This window comes from Danio rerio, chromosome 19 (genome assembly GCF_049306965.1).
Source record: "Danio rerio strain Tuebingen ecotype United States chromosome 19, GRCz12tu, whole genome shotgun sequence".
NCBI classification, from domain to species: domain Eukaryota; kingdom Metazoa; phylum Chordata; class Actinopteri; order Cypriniformes; family Danionidae; genus Danio; species Danio rerio.
Window position 1 is genome coordinate 30,049,668 of NC_133194.1, and position 18,080 is coordinate 30,067,747.

At 34.3% G+C, this 18,080-nt stretch overlaps 1 protein-coding gene across 9 annotated transcripts in view; it reads right to left on the minus strand.

Moving 5' to 3' along the window:
- adcy2b (adenylate cyclase 2b (brain)) overlaps positions 1-18,080 on the minus strand; it is a 167,750-nt gene that overhangs the window by 22,921 nt on the left and 126,749 nt on the right. For 6 of the 9 annotated variants that reach the window (XR_012394611.1, XR_002456106.3, XM_073930891.1 and 3 more), the window contains exons 13-18: positions 16,575-16,644; positions 16,362-16,459; positions 11,097-11,181; positions 4,930-5,067; positions 2,721-2,837; positions 1,237-1,421 (exon numbers count right to left, since the gene is read on the minus strand). Coding sequence is in view for 4 of the 9 variants with exons in the window: in XM_073930891.1 (XP_073786992.1) it covers positions 1,237-1,421; positions 2,721-2,837; positions 4,930-5,067; positions 11,097-11,181; positions 16,362-16,459; positions 16,575-16,644 (693 nt within the window). In the remaining 5 variants the exon portion in view is untranslated. Of the gene's footprint in view, positions 1-1,236; positions 1,422-2,720; positions 2,838-4,929; positions 5,068-11,096; positions 11,237-16,361; positions 16,460-16,574; positions 16,645-18,080 lie in introns of all 9 variants that reach the window. The other 3 variants (XR_012394614.1, XR_012394613.1, XR_012394612.1) reach the window with 1 other exon arrangement.

An 18,080-nucleotide genomic window follows, 5' to 3' on the forward strand; every position in this document is an offset into this window, starting at 1 on the left:
TCAGCCAGCTGTTGGCACTTAGCTTCTGCTATATAAGAAGCGTCATTACGTGCTTCATTGTCAGTTCGTTACTTTTGTTTATGGTTTCTCTGTGTGTCTTGTCAGGACCCTCATTTATCTTGGTTGCTCTATTAACCCGATTCTGTGACTGCCCTTTCTCCCGACACTGGATGTTTATATTGTTACTCGCTAAACTTTCCAGACTTTCCATTAAAATTTTACTTGCAATTGAATCCATCTACCTAGTGTGTTTTCCTGAACGTGACAAGAAGATTTACTAGATTTGTTGCTCTTACAACTGGGATCGACAACAAGACTTTGTTAGGTAGTGTATATGTACACATTTTGACAAACTATTGCAGCATTAATCAATGCTCACTTTAAATGAAAATGTCAAAGTAAGATTTTTTTGTTTAAATAAAAATAAATATGTAAGTGGCAACAACATTTTTGGCTGTTATCAGCAAAATAAATAAATAAATAAAAGGAATGTAATTACAATCCATTCAATCCAACAGGGTTAACAATCAATTACAGATTATATGTTGATTTATCTAAATATTCAGTTTCATTTGTAATTTAGTAGAATTTCTAATTTTGTAACTATCAAAAAGGATTTAAACACTATTATACAATGGCAACATTTAAAAGTTACATTTCCCCCTGACATTTACTGTACTCATTAAAGTGAAGTTGCTGACCATACACACGGTAGCTATAGCTGTAAAATAATATATTATGAATGCTTTATAAAACATGTGTGTATTATCTAAGTCCACAGTGCCATTTCAGTATTCAGATGTTGAAAGCATAATAGGAGTTATTTGGAAAAAGATGGCTGTAAACAAAAAATGATACAGAAAAAAGAGTGACAAACATGAGGAAATACAATAGGTTATTTTTTTTAAAAAGTTTCTTTTCGTTCACCATCATCCGAAAAGTTTAATCCACACAAAGCCTGCAATTTCAGCAGCAGCTCCTGTCACTCACACTCCCTGGAGACATTAAGAGACAATTCCACAATTCCCAAAAATATCTATATGGCACAATTCTTGATGCTATCACTCACTGTGTGTGTGCAGCGTCTCCAAAAAATATCTGCACACTTAATCCAAAACCACCACACACAAAAATGTCTGAATGTCACTGCGGCAGATGATAAAATATTAAACCAAGTGACATTTAAGATTTTTTGTGACGATTATTTGAGGCCAGTGTTAATGGGAGTTTAAGTACCGGTCTGGTTGCTGGGTTTTGTAGAGAGCCATGCTGTAGTCGTCCAGGATGGAGGCATGAGTCTGGAGAATGATGATATTGTAAGCCACTACAGCGCCGAGCATAATTATCATCTTCAGCTCATAGTTTATCCTCAGGAACACGGAGCACGAGATCAATCCCAAAATGCAGCTGTAGATAAAATACTGTCAGAAAGACACAAGCCAGTCAGTTCATGTAAAACACTAAGAGTTACATAATTAAAAAAAAGTTTTTATCAAGTCAAATTTAAGACTTTTTAATATCTTTTTATGGCCATTATAAATGAAATTCAATACTTGTTAATGGCTGAACACTAAGGATTTCTGATATCGACCAGACAGATATATATATATGTATGTATATATATATATATATATATATATATATATATATATATATATATTTATACAACAGTTCTGTCTGGTTCTTGAATCTGATTGGCTGATAGCTGTGCAATATTCTGCAATACCAGAACTCCTACAGCCACTTCACCCTTTGTGTATTACTCCGCCCACATACAACCAGCAAAAAGCAGACACTACAGATCTAAAGTATAAAAGATGCACGCTTAACTGTTAAACTGTCAGCTTATGATTTGAATCCGGAAGAAAGTAGTTCCTCATACAAAAGGGTTTTTGAGACTCTCCATGTTTGATTTAGTTTTTATATACACAATTATGCCGTCAAACTGTTGTATAAATGCAATATCACACTCGTAGCAGTGCAATATGGCTGTATATCGGCACTGGTGGGGGCACCAACGCACGCCTCCCACCGTTGCCGATATACAGCCATATCGCACTGTGTGATATACTCGTGTGATATTGCTCATATATATATATATATATATATATATATATATATATATATATATATATATATATATATATATATATATATATATATGGCTTGCCGCAAAAATGAAATGAAGTTATATATTTATCTATTTATTTTTGACACATTTGGAGTTTAACTTCAGGCTCTGATTCTATTCATAAATAGCATCTGATGTCCCTTGAAATATGACAAAACAGATGTTCCAAGTAAAGTAATATTGTGTGAAAATGCTTGAGGACACATTTGTGTGGTATCTCGATGTCTGCAGAGATCTAATTTCACATAAGCTCTATACAGTGTTGGAGAAAACTATTTTTCCAGCTGTGAAATATAATTACAGAGTGGCCATACATAATCATGCACAGTATAAAGTCGCTTATTATATAATGATGCAAGTGAAACAAATTGGTTTATCTCATGATGCTCATGATTCATCTCACGTCCGTTCTTTGAAGATACAGACAACTTTTCTTATTTTGAAACCCACGCCTTAACAGAGAATTTACTGTTTGTTGTCAAGTGGGTCTGTAAATCAGTGGTTATTCGGGTTAAACTTTTTTCCTGAAAAACAAAATAGCAAGATTTGTGGCAAAAACAGGCACGAGATAAAGTTTGTTGCAACTTACAGGCAAGTAGAACTTGTTGTTTGAGGAGTTTGTGATCTGACCATATGGCCCATCCATACTGCTGTTAGAAATATTAAGTGAAGTTGATGCAACCATCCTGTCTTCACCTAAAAAAAACTTAAAACCAGACAGATGGAGAAAAAAAAATTAAGAATATCACAGCAGAAAGACACCATCACTCTAAGCTGAACACATCTGTTGTGATTTGTAACAAATATGCTTCAACACAAGTTTATAACACCTTTTTTTTACACAAGTGCCAAATTAAGTGAAAACCAATAGGCTGCAAGCAGATGGGAAAAGCAGAAAAGATGACCTGTTGACAATTTTAGCAGAAAAGAAGCTTTTGTGAATATTATTTCTGTCCAGAAGCTGAAGGATTTAATTGAAAAGATACTCAGATGCTAGAAGCATGTTGATTTGTAGCGTATGGGACTTGTAAATACTTCAATTGCATTTCATTTAATATAGAACCACAGTGAATACTTAAAACATAATTAAATACTTGAATGTTACTGCTAGCCATCAAAATATCAATGTTTTATCAAGCCCAGCTGATCTGCTTAACATTTAATATTGTGTGGATTCAAATAACATCAACTTGAAAACCCCAAGAATCCAGTTGCATTGCTTGTGTGTTCCTCTCCCACATGAACAGCCAGTCACTTCATTTCAGGGATAACATAATTTGATCCATACTGGATGAGAGCGCTGGTACACCGATACTAGCCACAATGATGAAATCATACACACAGATGCCACTAATTCTACTCCGCTTGTGCTGTGAATCACCACAGAATCCATAAAGCCCTCCAACTGGGCCAAAAACTCTGTTGCCTGATTTATCAACCAACTGTCTAAATGAATGTGTCATGTCATATTTTTGTAAATACTGAATATATATATATATATATATATATATATATATATATATATATATATATATATATATATATATATATATATATATATAATATGTGCCATAGGAATGAAAATCATCAACAGTTAATTAAAAAGGTATAAACTGTAAAAAAGTATGTGACAAAAAGTCATGACGACAAATGCTTAGAAACATTTTTTTGTTGTGCTGGTTGAAAGTCTCTTAATATTCCAATAGTAATGATTACAGTAAATCATCGAAATGTATTTTTATATTCTCCGTAAGGCATAAGACTAAAAAATGTTCATCCAATAAAAAATTGCCGGCCCAATAATTCACATAATTCAAACAGTAGCTTAAACAGTCTGTCAACAAATGTAGATTTGTACAAGTGCGCACCTCTATTCATGCAGATCTGCCGTTTAGTGTTGTGCGTTAATGTGCATATGAGACAGTCACTGCGGTAAAAACAAATGCTGAATCAAAACTTTTGTAGTTGGTATCATGTTTCAGTTTGATATGTTATATAAAACTGAATGTGAACAGTGCCTATGTCACATTTCCCAAGCATTTTCACAAGGTTCAGTCTTTGGATCGGTTATGTTTTATGTACAGACAAATGCTTTGGATAATTAAACTGTAATTATACTATCGTACAGTCAGATGTGTCATAATATTAAGGGTAAATGTTACCTATGTCACATCTATATTAAGGAATTCCTCAGGGTTCAGTTCTTGGTCCCTTTCAGTTTTTCAAATACACAAAAGCTTCACATGGTTAGAGGCTAAGTGTACTAAAACATGGGTTAATGCTTATGTCACATGATTCCTCAGGGTTCAGTCATTGGTCCCATTCTTTTTTTCTGTATACACAATGCTTAGCATGAAAAAGTGTAAATGTATTATGGCACAGGATGATACATCAAATAATTTGTAGCCTAATTTAACAGTATGCCTATTTCACATCAATAAATGTTCTGTACTTGGTGTCCCGCTGTGTTCCACACACACTAAATTGCAACCTAAAACAGAGCTTTAATTGAACAGTGATATTTTTTGTAGCATTATTTGGGTAAAAAAACCTCTGCCATGTGTATTATACTGAAGACTTTCCTGAATTTATGAGCCACAAAGCTAGCAGGCTCTTAACAATCTTGACTTAACCATAACTAAAACCAGCAGTAAATATTACTGCAACTGAGCATAATCTTAATGAGTAATAATGAAGTACTGAATAGGTGATGTAGTGAACGTCATTTCTATATCAAGCATTTTAAAAGCATTCCAATCTAACTAATAGACCAGGTATCAGACAGTAGTGGTGCTCACCATGTTGAATACGGCCATGACTAGGATAAGTGCAGTTGTTGCCATAGTGAGCGCGAGTCGTATCCAGGGCTTGTTGGTGATGACTTTAGAGGAGCTGGGGAGCCTGGGCATTGTGCAGGAAGCAGCTTTGCCCCATTGCTACGGCAACAAGAGAAAAGTGAAAATAAAACAAGACTTAACTCCCACCAACGTCATTAGCATATCCGCCTCTATTTCAAACGCTCAAGGTTATGATTGTGCCCCACAAGTCAGAGACACATTAATAAACATTCCTTCACAGTGAGTGAATATATAACAATAAAAAGGGCATCTATATCAGCTTTGAGTTGAAGCCAACATTAAATGTCATTCTCTATTCATTTTACTTCTATTATTTTCATAAAAATGCAACTGACTGAAATGAGGACTACTTCTCTCACGAAACACAGTTGATATGGATCTTATCCCCCACAGAGACAGACTCCCCTTGGACCCAAAAGCAATTTTACTAGCTCTCTGAGATAACTTTTCCCATCCTTTGTGTATTCAAAATAGTCTTTGTTTAGTAAGTTTATAGCAAGAGATGGACAATATTTTGATTAAATGTCTTTAAAATATTATTTAATTTTGATATTTATATAATATGGGTATAAAAATAATCAGATCTTATTTGTTATTAAAAAGTTTAAGATACTATTTTGTATTTTAAAATATTACATCAAATATTTAATAATATTTAATAATTTAATTAAAAATATATAATTTTATTTTCAAACAGTACAAGAACTTTGATTCCCAAGCCTAAGTGGATTACCAGATATTTAGTAACATTTGTCAAGATACAAACAAAATCATGTGACTGACAACACTCAACTGGAAAAACAAATAGACAAATTAAATAAATACAAACAAACAAACAAACAAACAAACAAACAAACAAACAAACAAAACACAACTAAGGTAATACGCTGCTTCTGAAGCCCAAAATGCCTTAAGGTTAAGTACTAAAATATATTATTAGAAATTGCTTATTGAATGTTATTATTAGTGTTAATACCTAGGGGTAATATAGCACAAGGCAGTAACGGCTCTAAAAAATTTTACATTTTCTTACTAGTCAATGGGTGTTGATAGCATGGTAGCTAATGTTAGCTATTTTTTTGCTCTTTTTTTCTATTAACAAAATCCAATTTAGACTTTACACAGTCTAATATACATACTACTGTATATTTCCTAAGTTTAACATGAACAGACCATTTTAACAAACAAACAAATAATGGTAAATATTCATAAGAGAATATAATTTATAACAAAATCATTTTTTAAAATGTATTTGTATCCATCTTTGTTTATAGCTTAGCCTGTGGTGTAAAAAAGCTATTTATGTGTGCCTTGGCTACCTTTCTGAAAGGCTTAATACTACCTCACTGGACTATGTGTGGCTAGGCTATTTTTCTGAAAGGCTTAATACTACCTCACTGGACTATGTGTGGCTTGGCTACCTTTCTAAAAGGCTTAATACTACCTCACTGGACTATGTGTGGCTTGGCTACCTTTCTGAAAGGCTTAATACTACCTCACTGGACTATGTGTGGCTTGGCTATCTTTCTTGAAGGCTTAATAGTACCTCGGACCTCCTATTCACACATACATACTTTTTCAGAAAATTACCGGCAATTTTCCGGAAAGGGATCATGTGTGATCAGGCCATTTTTGAAAATACCGGTAAATTAGTTTCACCAATGTTTTGGAAAGAGAAGTTGTAACATTGCTAGTAATTTACCAGTATCACTGTGTAAAAAGGGGCATATGTGTGTCTTGGCTACTTTGTCAACCAGCTTAACTCTAGAGAAAAAGACTATGTGGGCCTGGGCTACCTTGCCAAATGGCTTAAATCTAGAGTGTTTGACTATGTGTGCCTGGGCTACCTTGCCGAATGGCTTAATTGCAGTGTGTTTGACTACGTGTGCCTGGGATACCTAGCAGAATGGCTTATATCTAGTGTGTTTGACTATGTGTGCCTGGGCTACCTTACTGAATGACTAAATTTTAGTGTGTTTGATTATGTGTGCCTGGGCTACCTTGCCGAATGGCTTAGTACTAGTGACTGTTATGAGTATGTGTGTATTGAAAACCTTGCTCACTGGCTTGGCACTAAAATCACATACTAAATTTCATTTTTACAAAAACATTGCATTACAGGCTGCTAGAAAAATAGTCCAGCAACCATTAAGGCAAGTGAGAAATTATATCACCACAATCTTGTAACACAGTGTTAACATGAATGCTCAGTTAAAGTGAAATATCAATATGCAAATAGACTTGAAAGAGGAAACAAACAAGTGACAAGGAGCCTCAACACTCATAGTGACTTGTTTAAAAGCTCAAAGGAAATGAGATGGGTGAAAATGTATCCTGAATCCTGCCTCATCCAGTCAATCCTGTCATCATTTCCCCTTCGCTTGTTCTAAACAGCTTTGAGCTTCTTTCTTCTGTTGAACACTAAAGCCGATATTTTGAAGAAAGTTGAAAACCGGTAAACATTGACTTCAACTTGTATATTAAATCATTTATTTTTGCAACTATTGATGTCAGTGATTAAAGGGTTTCCACAATGCTTTCTTCAAAATATCCCATTTTGTGTTCAGAATTAAGAAATTTATAAAAGTTTGCAACCACTTGAGGCTGAGTAAACAATGTGTACATTTTTTTTTAACACAAAGTAAACAGCACAAATTTTTTGTGTCATGACAGAATTCTCAGTTTGTTTGTTTTTTCTTCAGGTGAATCTAAAATCTAACGCAGAAAGGGCAAACCCCTGCCTCCACATGATTTTATCTGAAAGACTTCATGGCCTTGAAGAAATTGAGATCTGTTTGTAAAACTCACCTTGTACATCTGATTGAAGTACTCAAATAATGTCTATAACCCTCCATGACTCAGTGTATTCTACATTGTCAGCAGGTGTATTAGTGGAACTGCAACATAACAGCACTTTACCAAACACTTAACCTAGACCGTGTGCAAGAACACTTTAATACTAAAGAAATAGAGGTAGAGGCACAACACACAAAAAAAGAAAAAACTTGACAAAACCCACTCACCAGTCAATCATGTGTTCATTGCATCATCTATTCAAAAAACAGCTTTTGCTATTTAAACATAGCACTTCTATTGGATAACCTTGGTCTCTCTTTTGTATTTGTAAACATGTGGGCTGAACACGAGATGTTTGAACTCTCACATCAGGTAAATAGCGGAAAAAACTGAGAAAGACTCTTAAATAAATCCCATAGTACTCTAGACACTAACAGTATCTGTGAAAACTAAAGAAAGCCTTTCATAAAAGAAACTCAAAATACAAAATTGGCCTTCATACCCAACACCCCCAAACCCACAGGGACTTGAGTTTGCTGCTGTACAGTAGAAAAATTAGATCAAAAATAACCCAGTAAAAATGATCTTCACTCTAGCTGCTTTCCTTTTGACACTAAAATAAAAAAAAAAAATGTGTTTTTGGGTTAGCATGACGTGAAACAGCTTGGCTAATTAACAAACTGGGGACAAATCATGTCACACTGGTGGGTTAATGGCATTCAAACCCCTCAAGCCTTCTAAAAATATACCTTTGATGCCTCAATACATAGAAAAACAGGTTACTTTGATTACAGCAACATGACAATATGAGAGCCTCATGTAATGCTTCTCCAAAGGTATTTTTTTAAGTATTGACTCTAGTTTGTTTTGGTTTTTAAGACCAATAATATTATTAGCATTGTAACATGTTTCCAGCATGACCCAATTTCTAATGATAAGAATCTCAGTATTTACAAAGTGATTATCATTACTATAATCCAGTAAGAAATACTGAATTAAAATGATTTGTAATTTAATATATAAGAAATATAAAAAATAAGAAAAACATTTTTAAAAATAATGCTATGTACACTGCTACTCAAAAGTCTTTAAGAATTAATTTTATTGTTGTAGTAATGAATCTTTTAAGGTTAACAAGACTGCATTTATTTAAACAAAAATACAACAGAACTTTTATTATTGTGATTACAATTTAAAATGAATGTATTTTTTGTTTGTAACATATTTTTTTGAAAGCTAATACTGAAACATGTTGCTTCTGAAAGCATTTTAATGTGCTGAATTGTTGGTTAATAAACATTTTTAGTATTAAAAATAAAAAGAAGGCCTATAACAAAAGTCACATGTATCAAGATGACTGTACATGCTTAAGAAACAACAAAATGAGAAAGAACGTAGTCAATAACAATATACTTGTGTAGGTGTGAAATATGGCCTCATTTGAAAAGTTCCATGTTTTAGTACATATAATGTTTATTTTTTAATTTTTTTTTTACAGAATTATTCTGGTGATATCAATGACACTAAAATAAGTATTTGACTCAAGTAGTATAGAGTAATTAAATTCCTTATTTGTGACAGTGGACCACAAAAGCAGACAAACAAACAAACAAACAAACAAACAAACAAATACACAAACAAACAAACAAACCAACAAAATGAAACCATGTAAAAGCTGAATATACAAGCTTTCCATCAGTGTATGGTTTGATAGAATAGGACAATATTTGTTTGAGATACAATAATTTTTTAAAATCTGGATAATAATAAATATGTAATATAATAATATAATATATACAATTATAATAATATAATAATATGTAATAAGTATTTAAATTCTTAGCCATGCATACATCCAGCAGGCACAGGACGTCAACATGACATCAGACGTATCATTCTGTTTGGAAATGAAAATTGGCTTGACATCAGAACCCAACGCCAGGTCGACGTCTATGTTCAATGTCGGAAAGATGTTGTATTTTGGTTGCTTTCCAACGCAACCTAAAAACAACAAAATATTAACGTCTAATGATGTTACAGCTTGACGTTGTATGGACGTTACAAATGACATCTATCAGACGTTGGTTGGATTTTGTTTGCCATACCAGACGGATAAATGTCAGTACTTGACAGCAGTATGACGTTGGTTTAAGATGTTGGCTCGACTTTGGATTTTGGTCATTTTCCAACACAACCTAAAATAAACCAAATATCAACACCACTTCATGTTGTTATTGGATGTCAAAATAACATTGTTCTTAGACGCTGGTGACCTAAATGTAACCTAATATTAATGTCTTATGACAATGTGTATTTGCTGGGTATCAATATTAATCAAAAATTGAGTTTTGATATATTTACAATTGGACGTTTACAAAATATCTTCACTGAACATGATTTTTATGTATTATGCAAATAATTTCTTGCATACAAGTAAAACTAACAATTTTGACCCCAACAATACTTTTGGCTATAGCCAAAAATATACATATACAATATAAAAAATAATAAAATAACCTTTCATAAAAAGTAATTAGAAAAGTACTTTAGATACAATTTTAATGAGGCAATTAGTATTAATAACACTTTTAAAAGTAACTTACCCAACACTGCATGTGTGTGTAGCTGTTATGTTAATTCTCTGCTTTGTTTTTGTAAATAAAGTAAATGGGCTCCAGTATAATATTCCCTTACTTGCATGTGACAAACCACTAATGGTCCTAAAAATAGACTTAATTTTCTTTAGGAAAACAACTCCTCATTACTTTCTTTTGATTTGTGATGGGATATGACCAGAGCAAGCTCTTGACAGATTTCCCAGGAGTGAATGTACAGGCCTTTGAATATTGAATAAGCCATTTTTGCTGTAAGCTTTCATAATATACGAAGAAAGAAAAAGCAGAGGAAAGAAAATGGAGAGATATACAGGTGACATTTACTTAAGCCATTTATGTTCCACAGGTCCAAAGTAGCTCGTAATTTGATTATAGACAACCCTGTCTAAGAGCAGAAAAATAATGGTTTCCCTTAGGCTAAAACAAGGAAATTTCAATCTTGTTTTGATATGGTGTTTTTTTCCACTCCGTATGGCATTTTCTCTAACAGGATGAGGGTCTCAAATATAGGAGAACCTTGACTTATTAAATGACATTTCAGTACACACTTATTTCCCTGATGGAAAATGAAAAAAAGAAAAAAAAAACATTTAACATGTCTACAACTGAATAGAACCAAAAAGAAAAGACAATCTGCTTCAATCAGTCTCGGAAAAGCTACTAATTTACATTTCTAAAAGTGCGAGCTGCACTTACCAGTATATGACCGGCAAAACAAATGCAGAGGATCAAGGCGAGCAGCAGGAAGGCCATTCCAAACGATACTTCAAGAACGGTGGTTCTGACAGAGACAAAAACATCAGCCATACTCCAAAAACATAGACATGTCATCTATACTACACACACACACAAACACGCACACACGCACACGCACACACACACACACACAAGATACAAACTACTTCTCAGCAAGTGTGAATAACTTAATTTCTAAATAAAATGTTTATTTTTTGTTGTTGTTGTAGTGTTTGTCTGTGAAACACTTTTGGTAAAATAAGCCCAAAACTCAAGCAATGGGTTAAAGCTGGTTTAAAATGATACATGACAAATTTTAACCCAGTGATTTGTCCATATTTTATCAAAATAAACTTGCATTTTTATACTGTTGATGCTGAAATAAAGTTGGTTGGTACATTGCTTATAAGTATGTCCACCCGGAATCTGCATGCACAGAATTCCGCAGATTTGTAGCCCATCATTAATTCTGTTTCTTTACTTGAGTAAATATGTGTAAATCTATATTTATTCAGTTTTCAAATTAATTACAGTAATATTATTGACTAAAAAGAAAATGTTCATCTGATTTTTTTAAAATGCAGTTTGTACAGTAATATTTTCTGTCTTTAGTAGATATATTATATGAGAGAATTGCTTTGTTTACCAAAAAAGTGAATCTAAGTGGATTTGCATTTCAAACATTAAATAAAAGTTAAAAAGATATAATTTTTTTATTTCATATATTAAGGTTTTAGTTATGATACTCCCAAAATCATTCCGCAGAAATACACAGATTTTTAGCAAAATTTTCCACAGCCTACTTATAAGTTGCCATGGTGTGTTTTTTGCCATCTATTAGACGTTTTAGGTGGTCAATTAGAATAATTTCTAACAAGTCAATATTAAATGTTGAGATTTTTTTAAATTGTGAATGTTGTTTAAAGTTCAGATGTAGTCATTTCATTGAACTATATTATTTTATTAAATAACAAATATATTTCACATGGTTATATTCACATTTAGTGCACAGTATAGTTATATATATATATATATATATATATATATATATATATATATATATAATATTTATAACAGCTCTAGGGTGCGTTTCCCTAGCAACGACGTAACTTGTGGCTGAACTATCATAGTGCGATGCATCGTTTGTGAAAAGAACTATGTAGTGACAAGTGTTTCCCAAAACCCCTAGTTTCTCTGTCACAGATCAATTGCTTGAACCACGTTAGTTATAACGTAATACACCCATAATGACACTCTAAACTGGGTGGAGTAACTACTTTAAAGAAAAACACATAATTTCTTTGTACAAATTATACTGTTTTACACATACACGCGTTTAAAATAAAATCCAATATTAGATTTGGTAAAAACATGCAGTCACTTTCCATATTAACTGAAATATATGTAAATGGCACATATAAGGCCTATGTTTGCTTTACTAATATTATTGAGAAGTTATTATTCTATTTTAAAACATATCACTTACAAAAGCAAACACGCATTCTAATATAATATAAATCATATAAATAAATAATGAGGCTATTATAAAATGAAATGTAATATTTATTATTTTTTAGAAATTAAAATACTTTAAATACTTTAATAATAATATCAATACTATTAATGATGATGATGATGATGATGATGTCATCATCATGATGATGATAATAATAATAATTATTATTATTATTAAGTTGAATATTATTTTTACTAATTAATTAAGTAAAGTTTGTTAAGTAATTAGTTTACTAATTAATTAATAAACTTTACTTTTACAATTTGAAACATGTAAACCAAGGCCGAAAGTTCTAACCACCAGGCCAATGTCATATACAGTACAGATCCTTAATAAATAACCCACTATAAATTAAAAGAATTAACATATGCTTTTTGTTTTCACAAGCTTTGGAGACGTAACAAATTCCGCTTTTAAATAATAGGTCGCCTAAAGATTTCGCTATGAGGCTGTGTTTAAAATGACATCAATGTTTTCAAAGTGCACTGTGAAGGGAGCACAATTGTAAACATGAAGATCGCTAAAACTGAACTGTAAAAAAAGGTACACCGAAGAGAGATAACCTTAATGATTTTTTATTTTTAATGAGTCCAACTTTGAATATTAGAATGTTCTAAATGAATAGGGCATAGGGGATAAACGGGAATAGAACACAGCCAGGAACTATTTTTCTAATTAAAGCTCCAGAGCTGTAGTTTCGAGTGCTCAAGTTTGTGACGCAGCTTGCAAATGTTCGTTGGTGCAACAGATTTGGGAAATGGCAAATCAACAAACTATTTTTGAAACGACGAAACTTGCGACCTTAGTTGGCTAACGATGGTTTTGGGAAACGCACCCCTGCTTGGTTCTGATAGTCAAGTCATGGGATATATTATTAGCACTGTTCCAGCCTCTTCACCCTTGTGTATTACTCTGAATGCCAAGCAGAGGACCAAAGTCACAACAGTTTGACGAACATTGCAGCTGTTGGACAGCATAATGCACTTTTAAGACTATTTTAGGCGAGAATGCAACTATGCAGTAAAGATAGTGATATTGATATGTTTGCATAATTTCGAATGGGACTTTGGCCATCACCCTGTCATATTGAGGAAAAAAGCTAATAAATTTACAGTTGACGTCTACATTCTTCTGACGTTACATTTGTTCTATAATAAGTACTTAGGGGAAGAATTTTTAATATAGCTGAACAAATCATTAAAGAACAGGTTAGTGACATTCTAGGTTGACCTCTCTCTTTTATACTTTTTATGGCTGTATTTATTCTATAGTAATCTAGTTGTAGTTAAAATTACTTAGCCGAAAAGAAACTGTATGAAAAAATGAATGAATAATCTAGTAGTGTTTTAATTTTTTGTGAATAACCAGTTGCAACAGAGAAATACTGGGAGATCTCTGTAGACTGATGGCATTTCCTGCCGTTCAGCCTTACTGTGCATTTACACCAAAAGCAGCGAGAGATTCAAAGTAGCCAGAAGTCATTCATTTTTAATGGAAGCTGATAGTGATAAGAGGCACGAAGCAGAGCAACGCGTCTTAGCTGATGTGGGCGTAGTTGACATCAAGTCAACTGTATGGTAATGAGCTATGATGCAGTTCAGCGGCAAGCAATCGGAATGTAGAAGTCCACCGATTGAGAGGAGTCCAAAGAAAATAGTCCTGTGAACTTTGGTTCCGTCACAGTTGTTCCCAAGGATTTCCATTTTTTCACGATGTTTTCTTACAGGGACATAATTTAAAAAAGTTACTGGTGAGTTATCGATGTGCATTAATGTTATATATGTTTTTTTGTTAGCGAGAATCTCATGCTAATTACAGCATAACAACAATACAAAACAGTATTGCTGCTTCAGAGTACTTTTATACATATGGAAATATTATCGATATAGTCGAGCAAAGACACAACACATGCAACGACTTGATCATTCATAGTTAAATTAATTTGATAAAAGAGACACAACCTATTTTTTTTTATGTGGGAATGTCATCGACTTGCTCCAACAGCTCTTTTAAATGTGAGATTAATGTTGCAAATTTTGAAGCTTTAGTCGGTGGGACAGCAATGTCGCCAGGGTGGCCAGAGTGAACGTTGCTGCTCTCACAGCCTTCGCTGTGAAGGCACAGTTCTAATCTTAAAATGTGAGCAAAATCATCTATTTTGTCATCACTTAGACATTTCAATACTTATGCTAGGGAGTCATTTAAATGCTAGTTCTAGAGTGACGTTAGTGAAGAAGCAATCTGACGATCAGCTGCAGATGTGAATGAATAGCGGAAGAAAGTAGTTCCTCATACAAAAGGCTTTTTGAGACTTTGTGTTTAATCCTCTTTTTTTAAATACACAATTATGACAACTGTTGTATAAACGCAATATCACACTGTTAGCACTGCAATATTGCTGTGTATCGGCATTACTGGCACACTAAGGCACTCAGCTTGTGGCCTGAGCCAACACATGCCTCCCATTAGAGGTCTGCATTCTCGCGGCTGTACCACAGGAGCCGCGGGACCCGACCAGATTTCTTGCAGCGCGGGAATAAATTTCCGAATAAATCGCGGGAGCGTTCGGTAACTGGTGTAATTTTGGACGGGAGCGGGCGGTCTAACAATATCGCTCCTGACTCCGGAACGAGCGAGCAAGCATGCCTATGTATGTGTGTGAATGAGAGAGCATGATGCTGTGTTTAGCTTGCTTGTTGCTGTCTATGTGTGTGTGTGTGTGTGTGTGTGTGTGTGTGTGTGTGTATGTGTGTGTGTGTGCGCGAATAAGAGAGAGAGCTTTGTGCTTTCTGTGTGTGTGTGTGTATGTGTGTGAATGAGAGAGAGCGTGATGCTGTCTGTGTGTGTGTCAATTGCTTGGTGCTTATGTGTGTGTGTGTGTGTTTATACAGACAGCTTGTTATAGGCTGTCTGGACTTTGTACAGCTGGGTGGTTTTTGGTTTTGTTCTCCCCCGCCTGTTAGCGGGAAAACAGGGCGGGTCGGGCAGCAGGACAACAAATGCTAAATTTAAGCGGGAGCGGTCGGGTTCAGATTAAAACCTGGCGGGAGCGGGATTCAAAATGTAGTCTCGTGCAGATCTCTACCTCCCAGCAGTGCTGATACAGTATTCATCCATATCGCACTGCTACTCATTTAATCATGCTCATATATATAACAATAATTTTAGGTAACATACACATCCATAACACAAACCTTGTAGGAAAAAATCTAATGCTGAAGTTTAGAGGTTTAAATAAACCTAGGCAGCCATCACTAATTCAATGGCTTTCTCAATACAGGAAAATAAACGTTTAGCTTCAGTCTATTCGGTGCCATATCTCAACATAAATGTGTCATAAAATCAATGTCAGCAAGTGAGAATACAGCTAGAGAAAAGTGCTGTGGCCTCAGCTCTTGTGAATGTGTTCTCGGTCAACATGAGCTGTAAATTAGGCTGACGTCTTGAATAGATTTTTCTGTCTGTCTTCATACAAAAGGAGACATCATTTCAAAACCAGATTGGCCTCTGATTTTTAAAAAAAATCTATAACTGTCTGTCTTTTGCAGGCAGCCATTGATGTTCCCATCATCCTGTTCTTTACGGCTGCACTCATTTTCTCTGCATTGTGTAGATGTTGTAATATTATTATGCGTCACTGGGTCTAAGTGCTGCCAGAGACGACGGCTGTGTGCATAATTGTGCAAGACAAAGGCAAAGATGGTACTTACTTTGGCAAGACTAAAACCTGCACTATGAAGATGCAGAAGAAAATGAGACAAGCACAGGTGACGTAGTACTTGAAGGCCGGCAGAGTCGTGGCTCTGTACTGTTAGAAGAAAGAGAAGGAAGAAAAATTAATATATCTTCACTTTTCTTTAGTGACCGAGTCTTTACAGCTGAGACTGCTGCTGTTCAATGACACATCTCAAGGTGAAACATACCTCTTTTTCAAGTGCCTTGTTATGAAAGAACAGAGATATCCTTTGAATATCCTCTGATTTCAGCCACTGTCTGGAAGAAAGAAAGCATTTTTGAGATATCGATGACAGGTAAATGGTCACTGACATGATAAATCACATTAATAATAGCTTGTGTGGTGGCAGTGATGGAGGGGATGATTTAATAAATATGCGTTATGCACTTTGGATGTGCAATATTTTCTAGTAATTCTGCTATGATTATGCATATCTTATGGTTAAAGACCGCTCAGATGATTTATGTCAAGACATTTGTCATGTTTTTGTCCTAAAAATGCTCTTGTGTGTTGGATTTGTTTCATTTGCATCCTGCATGCTTATTCCAAAATGTCATTTTAATAAGTGATATACAGAGGTTCAGGGGTGTCCAAACTCAGTCCTTGAGGAAAGTCCTGCAAAGCTTTGATCCAACCCCAATCAGACACACTTGGGCTAGCTAATCAAGCTCTTATGCTGTGGTCACACTAGAGTTTGAGCATGTGAATTTCTGTTGTACGGCACATTGAAAAGGGGCAGGATTAAACAGGATGATTAGACATGAACAAAAGCGAGTGATTGGACCATATTTGAAACTTCTGTAAAGAGAGGTCATGATTTGATCTTCTATTGGTCTCACACAGTCACCTGTTCATCAAGCTTGAACTTTCCAATGCAATAAACTGCGAAAATTTTTGCATGAGCTTGCGTTTTCAGTTTGTTAAATTTGGATGCATATAAATGGAAGTCTATAAGGGTGAAAAGTGTAGGCCGCAGCTTTACTAGGCTTTTTAGAAACATCCTTGCTGGTGCGTTGAGGCAAGTTAGACCGAAAATTTGCAGCACACCAACCCTCCAGGACTGAGTTTGGACACCCCTGCACTAGGTAAACCATTGTGGCATGATAAAGCAAGGATTTTGTTCAGCCAGTGTGTTGATTTCTGTCTTCTATTTAACTGAAAACATTTTAAATGTTAAAATGAAAAGATAAATACAGAAGAAAAATAGATGTGTTTAATAGATGTCTAATAGAAAGCTTTTGACAGTTTGGCTAAAACAAGGCTAAACTTGGGCTGTCAGTGAAAATCTACTAGACATCCAAGAATAACCCAAAACTAGACTAGTCGTCAAACATTCTTAGACGTATTGGATTTTCAGCAGCAAGACATATCAAAAGACTCAAAAGTTCACCCAAAACCCAAAATAATCTCATCACAAACTTGTTCCAAACCTGTTTGTCTTTTTTTTTTTTTTTTAAGAAAAAATTGAATACCTGCAACAACTGACATCCATAGTATGAAAAAGCACTGCAGTGTTTGGGTGTTCTGTGTTTGAGGTAATTAGTCTACCAAAATGTACATATTTCAAAGTATGAAGCTGATCAGTCAGATCTTGTCATGTGACCAGCTTGAACAAGTTGCTGGTCAAGTTAAAAGCAGTGGAAAGTTCTTTAAAGACTGGATATAGACTGCATTTCACAGAAGTATTTTTGTT